The 16344-nt window shown below is 33.7% G+C and overlaps 1 protein-coding gene across 11 annotated transcripts in view; it reads left to right on the top strand.

Annotated features, from left to right (window-relative positions):
- LOC140808595 (F-box/LRR-repeat protein At4g14103-like) overlaps positions 1-13880 on the top strand; it is a 32141-nt gene extending 18261 nt beyond the window's left edge. The window contains exons 1-5 of one of the 11 annotated variants that reach the window (XM_073165701.1): positions 11226-11358; positions 11686-12394; positions 12593-12658; positions 13191-13334; positions 13553-13880. In XM_073165701.1, the coding sequence (XP_073021802.1) occupies positions 11702-12394; positions 12593-12658; positions 13191-13334; positions 13553-13876 (1227 nt within the window). In that variant the 5' untranslated portion in view covers positions 11226-11358; positions 11686-11701 and the 3' untranslated portion in view covers positions 13877-13880. The other 10 variants (XM_073165702.1, XM_073165695.1, XM_073165706.1 and 7 more) reach the window with 10 other exon arrangements.
- Positions 13881-16344: the final 2464 nt, after the last annotated feature.

Genomic DNA, 16344 nt, shown 5'->3' with positions numbered 1-16344 from the left:
AGTTGTTCTAGAGTTCGTTTGGGTTGTATAACTATCATTTGTTAGTTGTTTCCGCTATTATCTCTGATTAGTAATTATTAAGTTAATTGCATGCTTAGTTTTCAATTAGTAGGTGATTCTGGAACGGGTCACTACATCACGTGAAAGATTCCCCATCGATTTCAAAACTACGATAGGGTATGAGTTAATGTCTTCTACTTCAAATTTACGTATTAAAGTTATTTATCAATTTTTCCTTTGTTGATATGATTCTGAATATTTAATTATGGTTTTGTCTTTCTAGATAATGTGATAATTAATATGATAATTATGTTAAGATTTTTGTGATATAGTATCTTTTTTTAAAAAAGAGTTTTTTTCTAGTAAAACTCTTGCTTTCCATATTGTGTAGGTTTCCTTGTTGATAAAACTCTTAATTTGCACGGTATAATATCAATTATTTTATATAAATAAAAAATTTGATTTTCTAAAAATAATTTGAATCATTTTGTTATTTATCTGGCTTAATTTTTTATCATATTAAATGATTTATAATAACTTATATAACTTACTTTCAAAATTGTTTCCTAAATTAAAATTCAAGCTGTTGATTTTATGTTATATAATAAATTGTAATGAACATAATATATAGAACAAAATGAATTGAAACAATTTTTTTAAAAAAATTATATATTTAAACACCACGTATAAAGCATAATAACCTAAAAATTAACCAAATTATGGATTTTATCAATGTATAAATCATAATCTAGAAAAGTGAAGCACACTAAAGATAAATAATTATCAATTTAAAATCAATGTGACTAACTCATAAAAACAATATTAAAACAAATGAAATAGTAATTTTGATAGTAAAATATAACTAATAATATTTAAGTTAGCCTTCTAAATAATTTTTTTACGTTTTATTTTTACAATTCTATATCATGGCTAATAAATTCTATATATCGATCTTTCATAGACTAACATTGATGACTATTAATTTTCTTGTTAAATAAGTTTTAAAATAATAAATAAATTTAGCATATGTGAAGAAATACACATTCAAATAAGATTACATAGTCAATATCAAATAAACTCATATAATAATTATTAAATATAGATTTTAAACTATTGGTATGATTTTTACCATTAAAATTTGAAATATAACAAAAGAAATAAACTTTTATATATCTTTTTGTGATACTATAATTTATTACTTAATTAAAAATTACACTAAAAATATAATTACAAAATTACAATAAAATCAATGGAAAAAAATGTAGAGAGAAAATTAAAAGGATAAAACATTTAAATGTAGTATAAAGATGAGTTATTTGATAAAATTAATATAGGAGTTACATTCTAGTTTTGAAGTATATATAGAAGGTTAATTTTGTCATTGCACAATTGGAAAACAATACCATTTATCCACACTTTTATAGGTATATAGATATAGATTAACTTAACAGAATAAATTAATGGTTTTGGAATTCAAAAATTTGAACATTTAAAAATTTAAAAGTTTTAAAAGAATAATCATCGGCTGTTCAAAATGTTGATTTAATGAAAATAAATCAATCTAAGGCAAAAACTTGTGTGAGACGGTCTCACGGGTCGTATTTGTGAGACGGATCTCTTATTTGGGTCATCCATGAAAAAGTATTACTTTTATGCTAAGAGTATTACTTTTTATTGTGATATGGGTAGGGTTGACCCGTCTCACAGATTAAGATCCGTGATACGGTCTCACATGAGATCTACTCTCAATCTAATTACACTATGTAATAAGGGCTACTAGATGGAGAAATGATGAAGTTCAGAAGATATCTCATTTCAGTTGACCACTATGTTTTATCAGTGTAATAAGTAAAGCATTATAATGCAAAACTATGTTAAACACACAAACGTGATTCCCCCTAAAAACATACATACATTCCAAAAAACAATCAAGATAAATTAATTAATCCCAAAATATTTGTGAAATAGGGAAACTTTGCTTCGAATAGTAGTTTGGTGAAGATATCAACAACTTGCTGTTAAGTATACATATTCCAATTTGATATATTTCTTCGTAATATGATATATGATAAAGTGATATCTAATGTCAATATGCTTGGTTCTTGAATGCAATATTAGATTGAATGTGATCGTAATAGAAATTTTTTATCGGAGAAGATGACGTTTCAGAATCTTGGATTCCATAGTCCTGTAAGTGCTTCTGAATCCAAATAAGTTTTGAACAACAAATTTCGACAACCGAATTTTCAGTTTTTGTTGTTGATGTAGCAATGCAGGTTTGTTTCTTCCTGAACCAAGATATTAGCCGATCACCTAAAAATGGGCATGAACCGCTTGTATTTTTCATGTCTAATATCCACTCTATATAATCAGTATATGAATATCCAATTAAATTAAATTTGGAATCTTTTGGATGCCATAATTTGACATTCTGATTTTTTTTAGATATTTTAAAATATGTTTAGAAGCAAGATAATGAGATTTTTTAGTAGGGATGTAAATAAACCAAGCCACTTGTGAGATATCCGAAACTTGATTTAATATCAATAAATCAAACTCAAGCTTTACAATATTCGTTTCGTTAACTCGTGAACAAGTACGTTTGTAGGCTCACGAGTCATCACTTAAAAAATTATATTTTTGATACTTGATTTTTAGATTTTACACTTTGCTTATAAAAATATAAACAAATATATTAATTTATTTCTTAGAATAAAATTATAAATTTTAATAAAAATATTTTATTTTTCTCTAAATATATAACTTTGTTTTTAATGAATTTAAGGAATATTTAAATTTATAATTTATATTTATTAAGTCCGTCTAGGCTCAATAAACTTTCGAATAAGATCGTGAGCCATGAATAAATTCGTTAAATAAAATTTATAAACGAGTCAAACTCAAATATTCAAGATTTCAGCACGGCTCGACCAAATTGAAATCTTGCACAATGCAAACTGCACACATAATATCAGTTCTACCAACAGTTAAGTAAAGTAAAGAACTCATGAGACCTCGATGCATAGTTACCTCTATCGAAATTATCCCCTCATCTTTATGAGGGGAAATTTCGGAAACTGATGAGGAATCACAAACTGTGGTTCCAAATTTAGAAACTGACATATTCATCCCTCACAATAAATTGCTACCCTCTGTTTTGCAGGCACCCAAATTGGAATTGAAAGATTTGCCAGATCATTTGAAGTATATCTATTTGGGAGACAATGAAACTTTGCCTGTGATCATCTCGAAGAGGTTAACTGAAGAGAAAGAAGAGAGATTAACCACAATTCTCAGAGAACATAAGACCGCAATTGGCTAGACATTGGCGGACATCAAAGGCATAAACCCTTCCATCTGCATGCATAGAATTCGTTTAGAGGATGATGCCAAATCGGTAAGAGAATTACAAAGAAAACTGAATCCGGTAATGAAAGAAGTGGTAATGAAAGAGATTCTCAAGCTTTTAGATGAAGGCATAATCTATCCTATTTCGGATAGTAAATGGGTGAGTCCGATCCATGTCGTACCAAAGAAAACAGGTATCACTTTGGTAAGAAATCAAAATGATGAGTTGGTACCGACAAGAGTGCAAAATGGTTGGCGTATGGTTATTGACTTTCGAAAGCTTAATTTAGCTACTAGAAAAGATCATTTTCCTTTACCCTTTATTGATCAAACATTGGAAAGAATAGCTGGAAAACTTATTTTTGTTTTCTTGATGGATTTTCAGGTTATTACCAAATAGTCATTGCTCAGGAGGATCAGGAGAAGACAACTTTTACATGCCCCTTTGGAACATTTGCCTACAGACGTGTGCCTTTTGGACTTTGTAATGCTCCAGGTACGTTTCAAAGGTGCATGCTTAGTATTTTTTCAGAGTATATTGAAAACTGTATTGAGGTATTTATGGATGATTTCACTGTCTATGGGGATTCATTTGACAATTGTTTGAGTCACTTGTCCAAGATTTTGAAAAGGTGCATGGAAACCAATCTGGTTTTGAATTATGAAAAGTGTCATTTTATGGTAACCGAATGCATTGTGTTAGGACATGTGGTTTCCTCTAGGGGTATTGAGGTTGATAAAGCAAAGGTTGATTTAATCACAAATTTACCCTACCCCACTAACGTTAAGGGAATTCGAGGTTTCTTGGACATGCAGGTTTTTACCGCAGGTTTATTAAGGATTTCTCAAAGATTGCTCTACCGATGTCCAAGTTGCTCCAAAAAGATGTACCTTTCGAGTTTGGAGAAGATTGCAAGGAGGCTTTTAACAAGCTAAAAAACATTTTGACCATAGCGCCTATCATCCAACCACCTGACTGGAATTTGCCCTTTGAAATCATGTGTGATGCGAGCAATTACGCTGTGGGGACTGTTCTAGGACAGAAAGTTGATAAGAAGAGTCACGTCATATTTGCTAGGCTCTAAAGTAATTGTGTTTTCTGATCATGCAGCATTGAAATATCTGTTGACAACAAAAGAGTCAAAACCGAGGTTGATAAGGTGGATACTCTTACTCCAAGAATTCGACATCGAGATCAAAGATCGGAAAGGAATTGAGAATCCAGTAGCTGATCATCTGAGTAGGTTGGTGAACGAAGATAATGTTTTGCCTGTTTCCGAATTTTTTCCTGATGAGCAGCTATTTCAAGTGAAATGTATGAATCCATGGTATGCAGACATAGTTAATTACTTGGTTACCGGAATTTTACCTAATGATCTTAGTAAATCTCGTAAAATGAAAATTCGTTGTGAGACAAAGTATAATGTGTGGGATGAACCTCATTTTATGGAAATTTTGTGCTGATCAAGTTATTAGGAGTTGTGTACCTGAAATTGAACATAAGCCGATCTTGACTTTCTGTCATAATTATGCATGTGGTGGCCATTTTGGACCGAAACGGACTGCTAGGAAAATTTTGGATTGTGGTTTATATTGGGAGACACTTTTTAAGGATGCTTATTTGTTTTGTAAAAGATGTGAATAATGTCAAAGAACGGGATCTTTGTCCCATAGAAATGAAATGCCCCAAAACCCAATTCTTGTATGTGATATTTTTTATAATTGGGGCATGGATTTCATGGGACCATTCCCTTCATCAAGATGTTATCTTTACATATTGTTGGCAGTAGATTATGTTTCGAAGTGGGTGGAAGCAAAACCCACTAGGACTAATGATTCCAAGGTTGTTGCAGATTTTATCAAATCTAACATTTTCAGTAGGTTTGGTTTTCCAAGGGCGCTAATCAGTGATCAAGGAACCCATTTTTGCAATCGCACAATTGAAGCTTTGTTGAAAAAATATGGGGTACATCATAGAGTGGCCACTGCCTATCATCCACAAACGAACGGCCAGGCCGAAGTTTCCAATCGGGAGATCATGTCTATCCTAGCAAAGACCGTCAATCCGGGAAGAAAAGATTGGAGCCTTCGTCTAGATGATGCACTCTGGGCCTATCGGACGGCATACAAAACTCCCATAGGGATGTCTCCTTACAGGTTAGTCTTGGAAAAACGTGTCACTTGCCTGTGGAAATTGAACATAAAGCCTATTGGGCATTCAAACAATGTAATATGAATTTGGAAGAAGCGGGCGAGTTGAGAAAGTTGCAACTACAAGAGTTGGAGGAGATAAGATTGGAAGCATATGAGAATTCACGAATTTACAAAGAGAAAACGAAGTTGTTTCACGACAATTCGATTCTGCGAAAACACTTTTTTGTCGGCCAACGAGTGCTGCTGTACAATTCTCGGCTAAAGCTCATGCCAGGTAAGCTTCGTTCCCAATGGCTTGGACCGTGTGTTGTTACTCATGTATTCCCTTTTGGTGCAGTGGAAATCAAGAGTTTGGATACTGATAAAATTTTCAAGGTGAATGGACATAGATTGAAAGTGTTTCACGAGGATGAAAGTGTGGCAAACATACTCGAACTTGAGTTGGAAAAACCACACTATTCGGGAATTTAAAGGGACGAAAAATGTCGAGCATAACAACGTAAAAAAATTGCGCTTTTGGGAGGCAACCCAATTTTTTTTTGTTTCTTTTCATATTTATAAGTTTGGTTTATTTTTGTGCAGAAGAGGTCTTTTTATAGGGCGTGATCACGCCTTATAAAAAAACCACAAAAATATATATATATATATATAGAAGATGTCTTTCGACAAGGCGTGATCACGCCCTGTTTGAACACATCTTCTGCCCTTTTTATTATTATTATCATTTTTTAAGGTGCAAAATACAGAAGATGTATTTCGACAAGGCGTGATCACGCCCTGTTTGAACACATCCTCTGCCCTTTTTTATTATTATCAATTTTTTTATTAAAAAAATAATATAAAAATAAAAAAACAAAAAAAAAAGAGAAAATTTTTTTTGGTGCAAAACACAGAGGAGGTATTCGGCTAAGGCGTGAGCACGCCCTACCCAAACACCTCTTCTAATATCACACAATACAAAAGGGGGTTTGATTTGGTAAATTCATTAAATCAGGTTGCAATCGTGTTTCCCCTCTCCTTTCCCTATTCTCGTATATCTTTCCCAAACTTCTTACAGGTGCTTCTTTGGTCGTCTCCTCACCTCCTTCGATCTCCACCGCCGTTCGACCGGCAACACCGCCGCTCACCACCACTCTGCAATTCCAGCGACATCAGCGCCTCTTTCTCCAGCGTCCTTCGCACCTCAATCTCTCGCCCCAACCAGTCTGCAGCACCGCTTGCCCACAGCCGCTCGCGCACGGCGCGCCACTGCCGCTCGTCCACCGCACGCGCACTGTCGCCGACCTCCATCTCAGTTTCGCACAGCCACCACGCAATTTAGGTCATATCTCTCCGACACCTCTCTTATTTCGATTATATGTGTTTAGATGGTGATTTGTTAACTTATTCGTTTCGTTGTCAATTGGGTATCATTGTGTGCACCTATTATACTGGTTTAATTTGTGATTGTTCACGTGTTTGTCGTTGGTTGTGGTATAATTGTGTGGAGTCTATAAATTGTTGATAGAATGCAACCGGATTCTCAAGCATCGAATAAGAAAGTAGGCACCCCGAGTTCTTCGTCAGGGCGAAAGAGGGCTAGAATGGGAAAGGGGATGAACGTCCTACCACCTGCCGATTCGGATTTACACGGACATTTAACCTTTACTAGAAAAACTAAAAATGATAGGTATAAGGCTCTACGTCAAAAACAAGTCATCCCCTGCAAGTATATTCATCACCCGACCTTGGAAGTTTTAAATATTCGAAATGAGGTGTTTGAGTTAATCAACAATATTGGGTGGGCGCCTTACTTTGCAATCACTTGCCCTGCCTATATTGAACTTGTGCGTGAGTTTTATGCAACGTTCGAATTCACAAAACCTGACAATTTCACGCTTTCCAGCCCAGGGATAGTCCTCTTTCGATTGATGGGTCGCACTTTTCACTTTTCGATTACTGAACTTAATCTTGCTTTCGGTTTTATCACCGAAGACTTTGCACACACTGATGAATATTTGACTAGTGCATGTGATTTTCACGATCAATTTAATCCCATTGTTTTCTATCGGGCTTGTTCCACACAAAACGACTACGACCCAAGTAAATCCAAAGATTATCATCTACATAATCCGGCATGGAAATATATTCATAGATTCTTGGCTTTTACTTTTTCGGGTCGTAAGTTTTCTGCGGGTGTGTTGACGAAAGCTGAGTTTTTTTTCCTGTGTTGTATGCAAAACCGAATTAAAGTGAACCTCGGCTACTGGTTAGTTTCACAATTTGTTAGTGTGGTTGCGCACAAACGTCATCTGATTCTTGGGTCTTTGATCACTGCCCTTGCTGTTAATTTGAATTTGATTGATCTCAATAATAATAACCTTCATGTAGATTGTTCTATGGAGCCTTTGGATCTGCGTTGTTTAGAAAATATGGGACTAATAGCACAATTCCATGGAGCTTTCACTTTTTGTCCACCAGGTACTGCAGAGGCACGTTCCAGCCACACCCACTATGAATCAGATGACTCGCCGGAGCCTTTGGATTCACGTGAGCCTCCACCCATTTCGTCCGCACCTCCCCGCCGACGATTTGACGTGGAGCTTGATGAGATCACCCATCGTTTGCACTGTATGGAACAAAACCAGCTTGCATTTTGCAAACACATGGGATTCGACCCACCATTCCCTCCACCATAGCAATAGGACGCCTTGCTTTACGTTGCCAACAATTTTCAGGGGAGTTCTCTAACTGCCCTTGCTTGCTTTTACTGTCTATGTTGTGCATCTAATTTTTTTGTCATTGAGGACATTGCCACATATAGGTGTGGGAGGGTATATAGTTTTATTTCTATTTTCACTTTCTATTTTTCTCATTTTTTTTGGGCATGTTTAATTAAAAAAAAAAGAGAAAATAAAAAATATGGTAGAGTGAACTTGTTTGATCCATAAAGGATTTAGTGTTTATTCGTTATCTCTCTCATTTGATTGAATGCCTCTGATGCAAGTCTATGGGGAAAAAAACGATTTTTCTTTGTGTGCAACTAATTTTGCATTCTTACTGCTACATTTATGCGTAGTTGCTCTGGATGATGTGTTGAAATGATAAGTGTATGGGGTCTACCACACATACCATTTTTTTGTGAGCTTTGGGCCTATGAGCAATCATCATATCATGCTCCGTTTTTTTTCTTGATTGTGTGTTAGTCATACATTGTTGATTTTTCTAGAACTTGCATTGTTATACATGTCTTTGTTGATACCTTGTGATGGATTAGTGCATAAACAAAGTAAAGGGCATTAGGTTCAAACCGTTTTCTTTCGCATCATCAGTGCCGTTCTTTTGAGCCTACCTTGATTCAATTACCCCTAGTGAGCCAAGTTCGAGCATGAGCCTATTTGTTGGAAAATAGCCGCATTACAAGCCATGATAAATCCCTTTTTGTTGGTTATCCTTCTATTTGAACCCTGAATTGGAGAATTATACAAATTTTTCGCATTTAGCATCGCTTTGAGCCAAGAAAGTGCAAATTGTTGTGATCGAGTGATTAATGCTCGGAGTCGTTGTCAAAAGGAAAAAAAAATAAAGGTAAAAGAAAGAAAAAATGAAAAGGCGGAATGAAAAAAAGAAAAAAGAAAAAAAAATAAAACAAAGAGCAAAGGAGAAGAAAAAAAATAATAATGATAAATGCTCTTGGATTTTATAATGAGATTGAAGATGTTATGATTTGGATGCAATTGTCTTTGTGAAAAGTACGTATGATTTCTTCAATTCCGTATACCCATTGTGCTTTTTTTCCTACCTGACCTCTAGCCACGGTACAACCCATTTACAGCCCTTGTTTGTGCATTTTAATCCATTCATTTGGTAGAGGATGTGATATATTTGCAAGCTCATGGTAAAATTTTCAGTGTTTTGACATGAGAGCTCCTTGATACATACCTAGACACTTACGAGTGAAATGAGCGAATCCTGTGAGGAGTGTTTGGACTCAATGCATTTTTTATTTCTACACATTCAGATGGAAGTAATTGCTCATGATGTTGGTAGTTAGATGCTCAAAAACTAAATTGCTTTAGTGCATGAAAAAAAAATATTTTGCGGACAAGTGAATGAAGCAGAAAGATGATAATGAGTTGAGATAATGAATTGAACTCTTTTATGCTTGAGGACAAGCATGGTTTAGGTGTGGGAGATTTGATAGGTTCATAATAGTTGCATTTTTTGTTGTCATATCTCTCGTTGTTATCACTTCCAACGTGCTTAATTGACACATTTTCGTGTGATATTATTGTAGGAGGAAGTTTTCTCCTCTCGCGATAAATCTGGGCTAAAAAGAGTGATTTTACATCACAATTAAAGTTGCCGATATGATCTTAGTGGAAGAAGTGGAGCAGAAAAAAAAATTCAGAACATTTTTTGGACAAGGCGTGATCACGCCTAGGGACGATTCCTTGGCTGTCTAGTGAGATGAGAAATTTTCATATCAAAGAAGAAATAAAAGATAGAGTTTTTTGGAAAAAACTCTATATTTTTAGTGGATATTTCCTAATATCTTTAACTTTTAGGGATTAGATTTTAGTGTTAGGTTATTATTTTTTTAATGTCTTGGGGGCCCATTTTTTCTTTCTCTGGAGCACAGTACTCACGCAAGATCAAGAAAGAGGCGGCATCAATTATCTATCCACCAATCTCACGAGAAGAGGAGGCGGCAACAAAGAGAATTCTCTCCAATTTCTTCCTCCACAACTCACGCACAAGAGAAGAGAAAAAGGGCGGCAAGACTAAGTTTTATTTCTGATTTAAGGGATATTTTTTACTGTTTAATTTATCACTGTGAGGCATTTGTTCTTAGAGTTAATATTCTTTTTATTCCAAGTATTTGTTGATTTATGATTTAATAATATGAATATTGTATATCGTTTAATCTGATAATTTAATTCGATGTATGATTTTCTACTGCTAACCATAAATTTATTGATCCGTAATTGTCATAAATGATTGGTACATGAGTAGCATAGATTAGTTGTATTGTGCTATCATAATATATTTAATCTAAATAAATCGACGGAACTAAATCTTCCCATTGCAGCTATCTCGGTTGTTAGATTTTAGAATTAACTGTTTTCACGAAACGAAAATGCTATTTTTAATTAATATGGAACGCTATCGTGCCCAGTTGATAAGTTTTGACTGGATGCTGGGTTTGGTCAATTAAATTAGGAAAACACAAGGATTTTAGCGGCTATCACTAGAATTCTAAGGTTAATTGCTTGGAACAATTTGAATAAATTATTTGTTTGCCGATGAACAGTGAGATAATTAAATAGTAGAATTCCCTTAAATCAGATCTTTCTCATATTAAATTTTTTACTTTAATCTAGTTGATTAATTGTCATTTAAATTTATTGTTTTCTTTTCGTTGATAAATTTAGTTAATTAGTTTATTTAATTCATAAACAAATCCAACCTCTTTTTATTTTTATTATCAAAAGAAATAAATCTACCGTTCCCTGTGGATTCGACCCTACTCACAATTACACTCGTTTTTAATTAAAAGAGTAGGAATTAATTTGGTGGTTAACGACAGCACACCACTAATATTAACTTGTTATTACATTCATTTTTGTAGAATTAAAACCATCATCTCACTTCAACTAACGTAAAATACGAGTTTAAGAAATATATAAAACTAATTTTTTTTTAATAAAAAAAATCATTAATAATTATTTTTAATAATCGCAAAACTTCAGCAAATTCGATTATGAGGTCCATTAATTCTATTCGGAAAACAAAAATCCAATTGGAAGCCAAAAGCCACAACTTCCAGCAGCAAACCTTTGATGCGCATTGCAGAGGGCACTTCTAGTTCATCAGGTAAAAGCTAAAACAATCACGTTTATATGCCATTTTAGGGTTTTCCTCCGTAGATTTTTGTTTTCACGTTCTTGTGTTTGGACTCGATAGTTTAATTTTACAATTTTTTTTTTTTGCTTCCTGACGTTTCAAAATATATTACTATCTGATGTCGAAGTACCTCTATTTGAAGGAAAAAAATATAGATTTTACAAGCATTTTTTGTTGAAATGCGAATTTGTCCAAGATGCCGCCGCCATCTCTTGTGCCATTTTACTAGATTCTTGGGATGCATGATAGGATTAGCCATTTTTCCCTCCTCTTTACACGTTTTCGTTAGTATTTCAGGTTGAATGTTGAAATTATGGGTACACAATTTCTGATTGACAGCAATCAAAGTAAGAAACGAAGAATCACTTATGATGAAAACAATGGCGAGGATATCATCAGTTATTTGCCTGAATGTATTACTAGTCGAATTCTGTCCCGCCTGCCCACCAAAGATGCTCTACGAACTTGTGTTTTGTCCAAGGATTGGGAACACAAGTGGACTGGAATTTACAATATAGACATCGATGATGATATGCGGTTCGTGCTTAAGAAAACTAGGAAGACGAGCTTTATTAATTTTGTGGACAGGATCTTCTTTCTTTCTCGGAATTCAACCTTAAAAAGATTTAGTCTTCGGTGTCATCTTGAGTACAAAGCACATCGAATGATATCATGGATATCTGCTGCATTAATGAGAAACGTTGCGGATTTGGAAATAGTTTATCATGATGACGATGTTGTTTTACCCGCTCGCCTTTTTAGTTGCACGTCATTGACTACAATGAAACTAAAATGGCCTTGTTTTTTCAGAGTTTCATACCAGAATTTGTTTTCCAGTCTTAAAAGTTTGTATCTTGACAGAACTAAATTTCTAGGTGAGTGTGTTCCCGGTACCAGAAAATTGGTGTTTGATTTTCCAGTGCTGGAAACGCTTGAACTACAAAACTGCGAATGGTTAAAAGTGAATCTTGTGGAAATCAATGCCCCAGCCTTGAGTATGTTCAAGGTGATATGTTACTCATATCTTCTTGAAGTAGATAAATGCCAGATCAAGTTTTCTAAAGCCAAGCTTGTGAAGTGTGAATTTGTTGGTCGATTTGTTGAGGATTTTGATTTTAGTGCGACATCAGTTTTTTCTGCAACCATTGATTTTCGAAGTTATTACAATGATGATATTCACTTAATTAGAAAGATAGGATTACAGGCTGGGCTCTTATTTAAAGGATTCTGTGGTCTAAATCATTTGAAAATATCCGGGAAGGTTGTTGAGGTTAGTTTCTCTAACCACGTTTCTTTCGTTATTTGAGATGGTACGTTGTTAGTCATCACCTAATTGTTACTCTCACCCAAGAATAAAGGAAAATTAATCTATGTGCTTCCTGATTAACGCATTGGAGACATCTTGATCCCAATCCAAAAGATTACTGATGAAAAGGTAACTTCACAATATCGAGATTGTAAAATATGATAAATGCAAAGAAATATAATATTGAAGTATTTTTGCATCTGAAACATTGATTACATTTCTGATGTTACTGAAGACTTGTTATGAACAAGACTAATACATATGGTTAAGTGAATGTCTTGTGATTAGTATTCTTTAAAAGTAAAAAGCCAGGGTCATGTGGAGCAATTGAGGCGGTTTTTGTTTACAATTCACATAGCTTGAGTCTGACTCTTATTTTTGTAGCATTCCTCTTTGCTCTTTGGTTTATTCGGTGACTAACACTCTTTTCATGGCTCGATGAAATTCACAAGAGGACCCTTATTTTCATTAATTAACGTTTTTTTATCTGTATTAGGCTGTCGTCCAATCTAATCAAAGGCCTCTACTTCCTAAATTTAATATGCTGAAACGACTAGAAGTTTTTACAAAATGCAACAGTGGAGCACTTCTAGAGTTGCTTCATCCTATGCCATTTCTTAAATCGATCGTCTTAGAGATGGTAAGTTTTTTGCCACCCTCCTAATATTCGTCATTTTGAGAAAATGTCTGTTTCCTCTTTAGGTAAATTGTATCTAGCACAGACAATCATTTCTTGTTCCCTTAATTAAATTTTACAAGTGTTTCTCAAAACTAACTTAAAAAATTTATTTTGTACCCAACTGGTCTGGATCCTTGTATGTCAAAAATTATTGTATTAATGGTTATCTCTTTTTACAGTGGTGCTGGGATGATTATGATTATGATGAGGTGGAATCTTTGCCATCCTGTATTGTATCTCATCTTAAAGAAGTCCGGTTTAGGTCATTCAGTGAGAGCTTACCAGATTATCGTATGGCACAGTTTCTCTGGACAAATGCTTTACGGCTGAAGAAAATAGTGGGGTTGCGCAGGGAGAGTTCTGAAGAAAGGCAAAGGAAGAAAATATTTGGGCAGGTCAGGGAGGAATCTGAAGAAAAGGAAATTGAGAATTTTTGGGCAAAATTGAAGACTGTGTTTAAACATAAAGAACATGGCATATTTGTCAAAAGGAAAAAAAGATAATGCTAACTTGAGTTTGGTTGAAAGAACTATGAATATCTGTTTTTGGAAGACAAAATATTGCAGCAAATGTGAAAAGTTGGGCTTCATTTTTAACTTTATATGTTCTCATTTCATATAATTTTCTTTGGATTCATTTCCTTTTACCCTCCACTCTCAAATATGAATGATTTTTATTCCAAAAAAAAAAAGAATTATATATCATATCATTTCTAAAATTTTATTTTTAACTTACAGAAGTATAACGTATTTCTGTCAAATTTGGCATAAATAGATATAATTAGAGCTAATAAAGTCCAAACTACAAGTTGGTTCGACGGTTCTCTGTTATGACAAAATGTATATGATAGAACATTCCAGCATGCCTCGAGAATAAAATCAATCTCCAAATTCAACCACGACCTAAATGGTAACAACTCAGGACAGAAGAAGATAGTAATCTGTTTTAGGTTGGAAAGTGATACACGAAGCATTTCACTGTTAAAGTTGCAAATTTTTATAGCATTTTATTCTGTGGCTGTCTGGTGATATCCTGTGGATGACCCATTCACCACTTATTATCGATCAATATTCCATGTATCTTAAATATCATGTTGATTGTGTATAGAATCTTCATTTATCATATTCAAATCACGCCATCAACGAGAAATTCATGTTTGAAGGAAGTAGTGGAAAATATGTTTGCACAATTTTGTTGCGAGGCACCGGTACATGCTAGAAAGTTAAAAAGCTGCAGAAAAATCCAACTTCTAAGGAAATCTTCTAAGCTGCAGAAAAATCCAACTTCTAAGGAAATCTTCTCGATTAGACGTCGAAAACAAAGGATTCTAGTATAAGAAAATGAAATAATGATTGTTGGAGATAGTTATTTCTTCATTATTCCTCCCTTTTCAATCTCGATTCCTCGAGCTGGTTCCTTGACCAGCATGCTCCATGCTCCACATGGGAGTGGAAGTTTTCCTCCACTGCCTTGCAGCTATTTTGACATTTTCTTTGCAAATAACCAGCAAAATCCATCACTCAATCTCAACATTTTCGAATACAATTAATTAATAAAAAGGCATCCAAAATTAATTGTTTTTTAGGCCAAACGCTTTGTTTTTTTTTCCAACTCAATCATTTGATATAATCCATATTGATAATATCTCTCAACTATTATTTTTCTAAAGTAATATAATAAATCTAAAATAAATGTCATGAAACTAAATCAACAATTTAGAAAATTATTTGAATCTAACTAATTAGTTGAGTACATATAAATTTAAAGATGTCAAAACAGGACGGCCTGACCTACGTTAGCCCGCCATCAAATGGGTCGGGAAGGGGTGTTCTACTAATTTAAAGGGCTAGAAAAACCTTGCGCTAACTCAACTCACCACATGATGTGTGTTAGAATAGTCAACCTGCCAAAATTAAACATTTTAAAAAAATAAAATTAACAATCACTTAAAATCTAATCTTAATATTCTTACTAAAAAAATCTCAAATATTTGATGAAATTAACAATTCATGTCACTAAAAATTGAGCATATATGATATATTTGAGCTACAAAATGATACATTAAGCAGAATTATCAAAAGATACTCAACACACACACATCTATTTTTTAAAAAAAACATGAGGGAGGATAATTGCTCAATTTTTTTAAAAGGTTATATTTTTTTTTCTATTTTTTATTATATTATTTGTTTATCAAATAATCTACTACTTTAATTAGATTTTTTGACACCCCTACTTCAATTTTGGAAATATTGAAACATATCTCTACTTAGCTTAATCACACTTATAAATATAAATATCACTATACATACATACATAATAAACTATTACGAATTTCGCACAACCACATAACAATTAAATCAAAGGAGATAAATATATGTTTAATAATTAATGTAAAAAAAATAAATGATGGGCCAACCCAACCCGTCCTAAACCATAACCGAAACGACTAACCCTTTATTCTGCCTTCAAACAGGTTCAACCAGTCTTTTTCTTAAGGTAGTTTGGGTCGACATGATTGTACGAATCCAAATTGACATCTCAACAAAAATCAATCTAATGAACCTAGAAAAATTTGGAAAGATACGAAGTTTTAGAAAATATAATAATTGCTAGATTTGCTTCGGGCGATACAATTTCTTGAATCTATCTTAATAAATTCAACAAGGTTTTTACCACCCTAATATTATCCACCATTCGTCGAAAAAGATTGCATGTGTTCATTTTTTGTAAGTATCTAGCACATGCAAGCATTGTTTTTACTTTCTTTGATTTTTACATGTATTTTTTAAACACGAGTTATCGTGGATTAAATCGAATATGGCGGACGTTGCAAAATTTTTTTTTAATATAAAATATAAAAATTACCTTACTGCATGGCCTGCCATTAAAATTGGATAACCCTGCATGGGAAAGTCGACCCTAATATAAATATAGCGAGCTAATGCCAGATCTGATTATCCCGATTCAC

This window comes from Primulina eburnea, chromosome 13 (genome assembly GCF_022965805.1).
Source record: "Primulina eburnea isolate SZY01 chromosome 13, ASM2296580v1, whole genome shotgun sequence".
NCBI classification, from domain to species: Eukaryota; Viridiplantae; Streptophyta; class Magnoliopsida; order Lamiales; family Gesneriaceae; genus Primulina; species Primulina eburnea.
The sequence above is the reverse complement of the archived record's forward strand: the minus strand, read 5'-3'. Positions and strand labels throughout refer to the sequence as shown.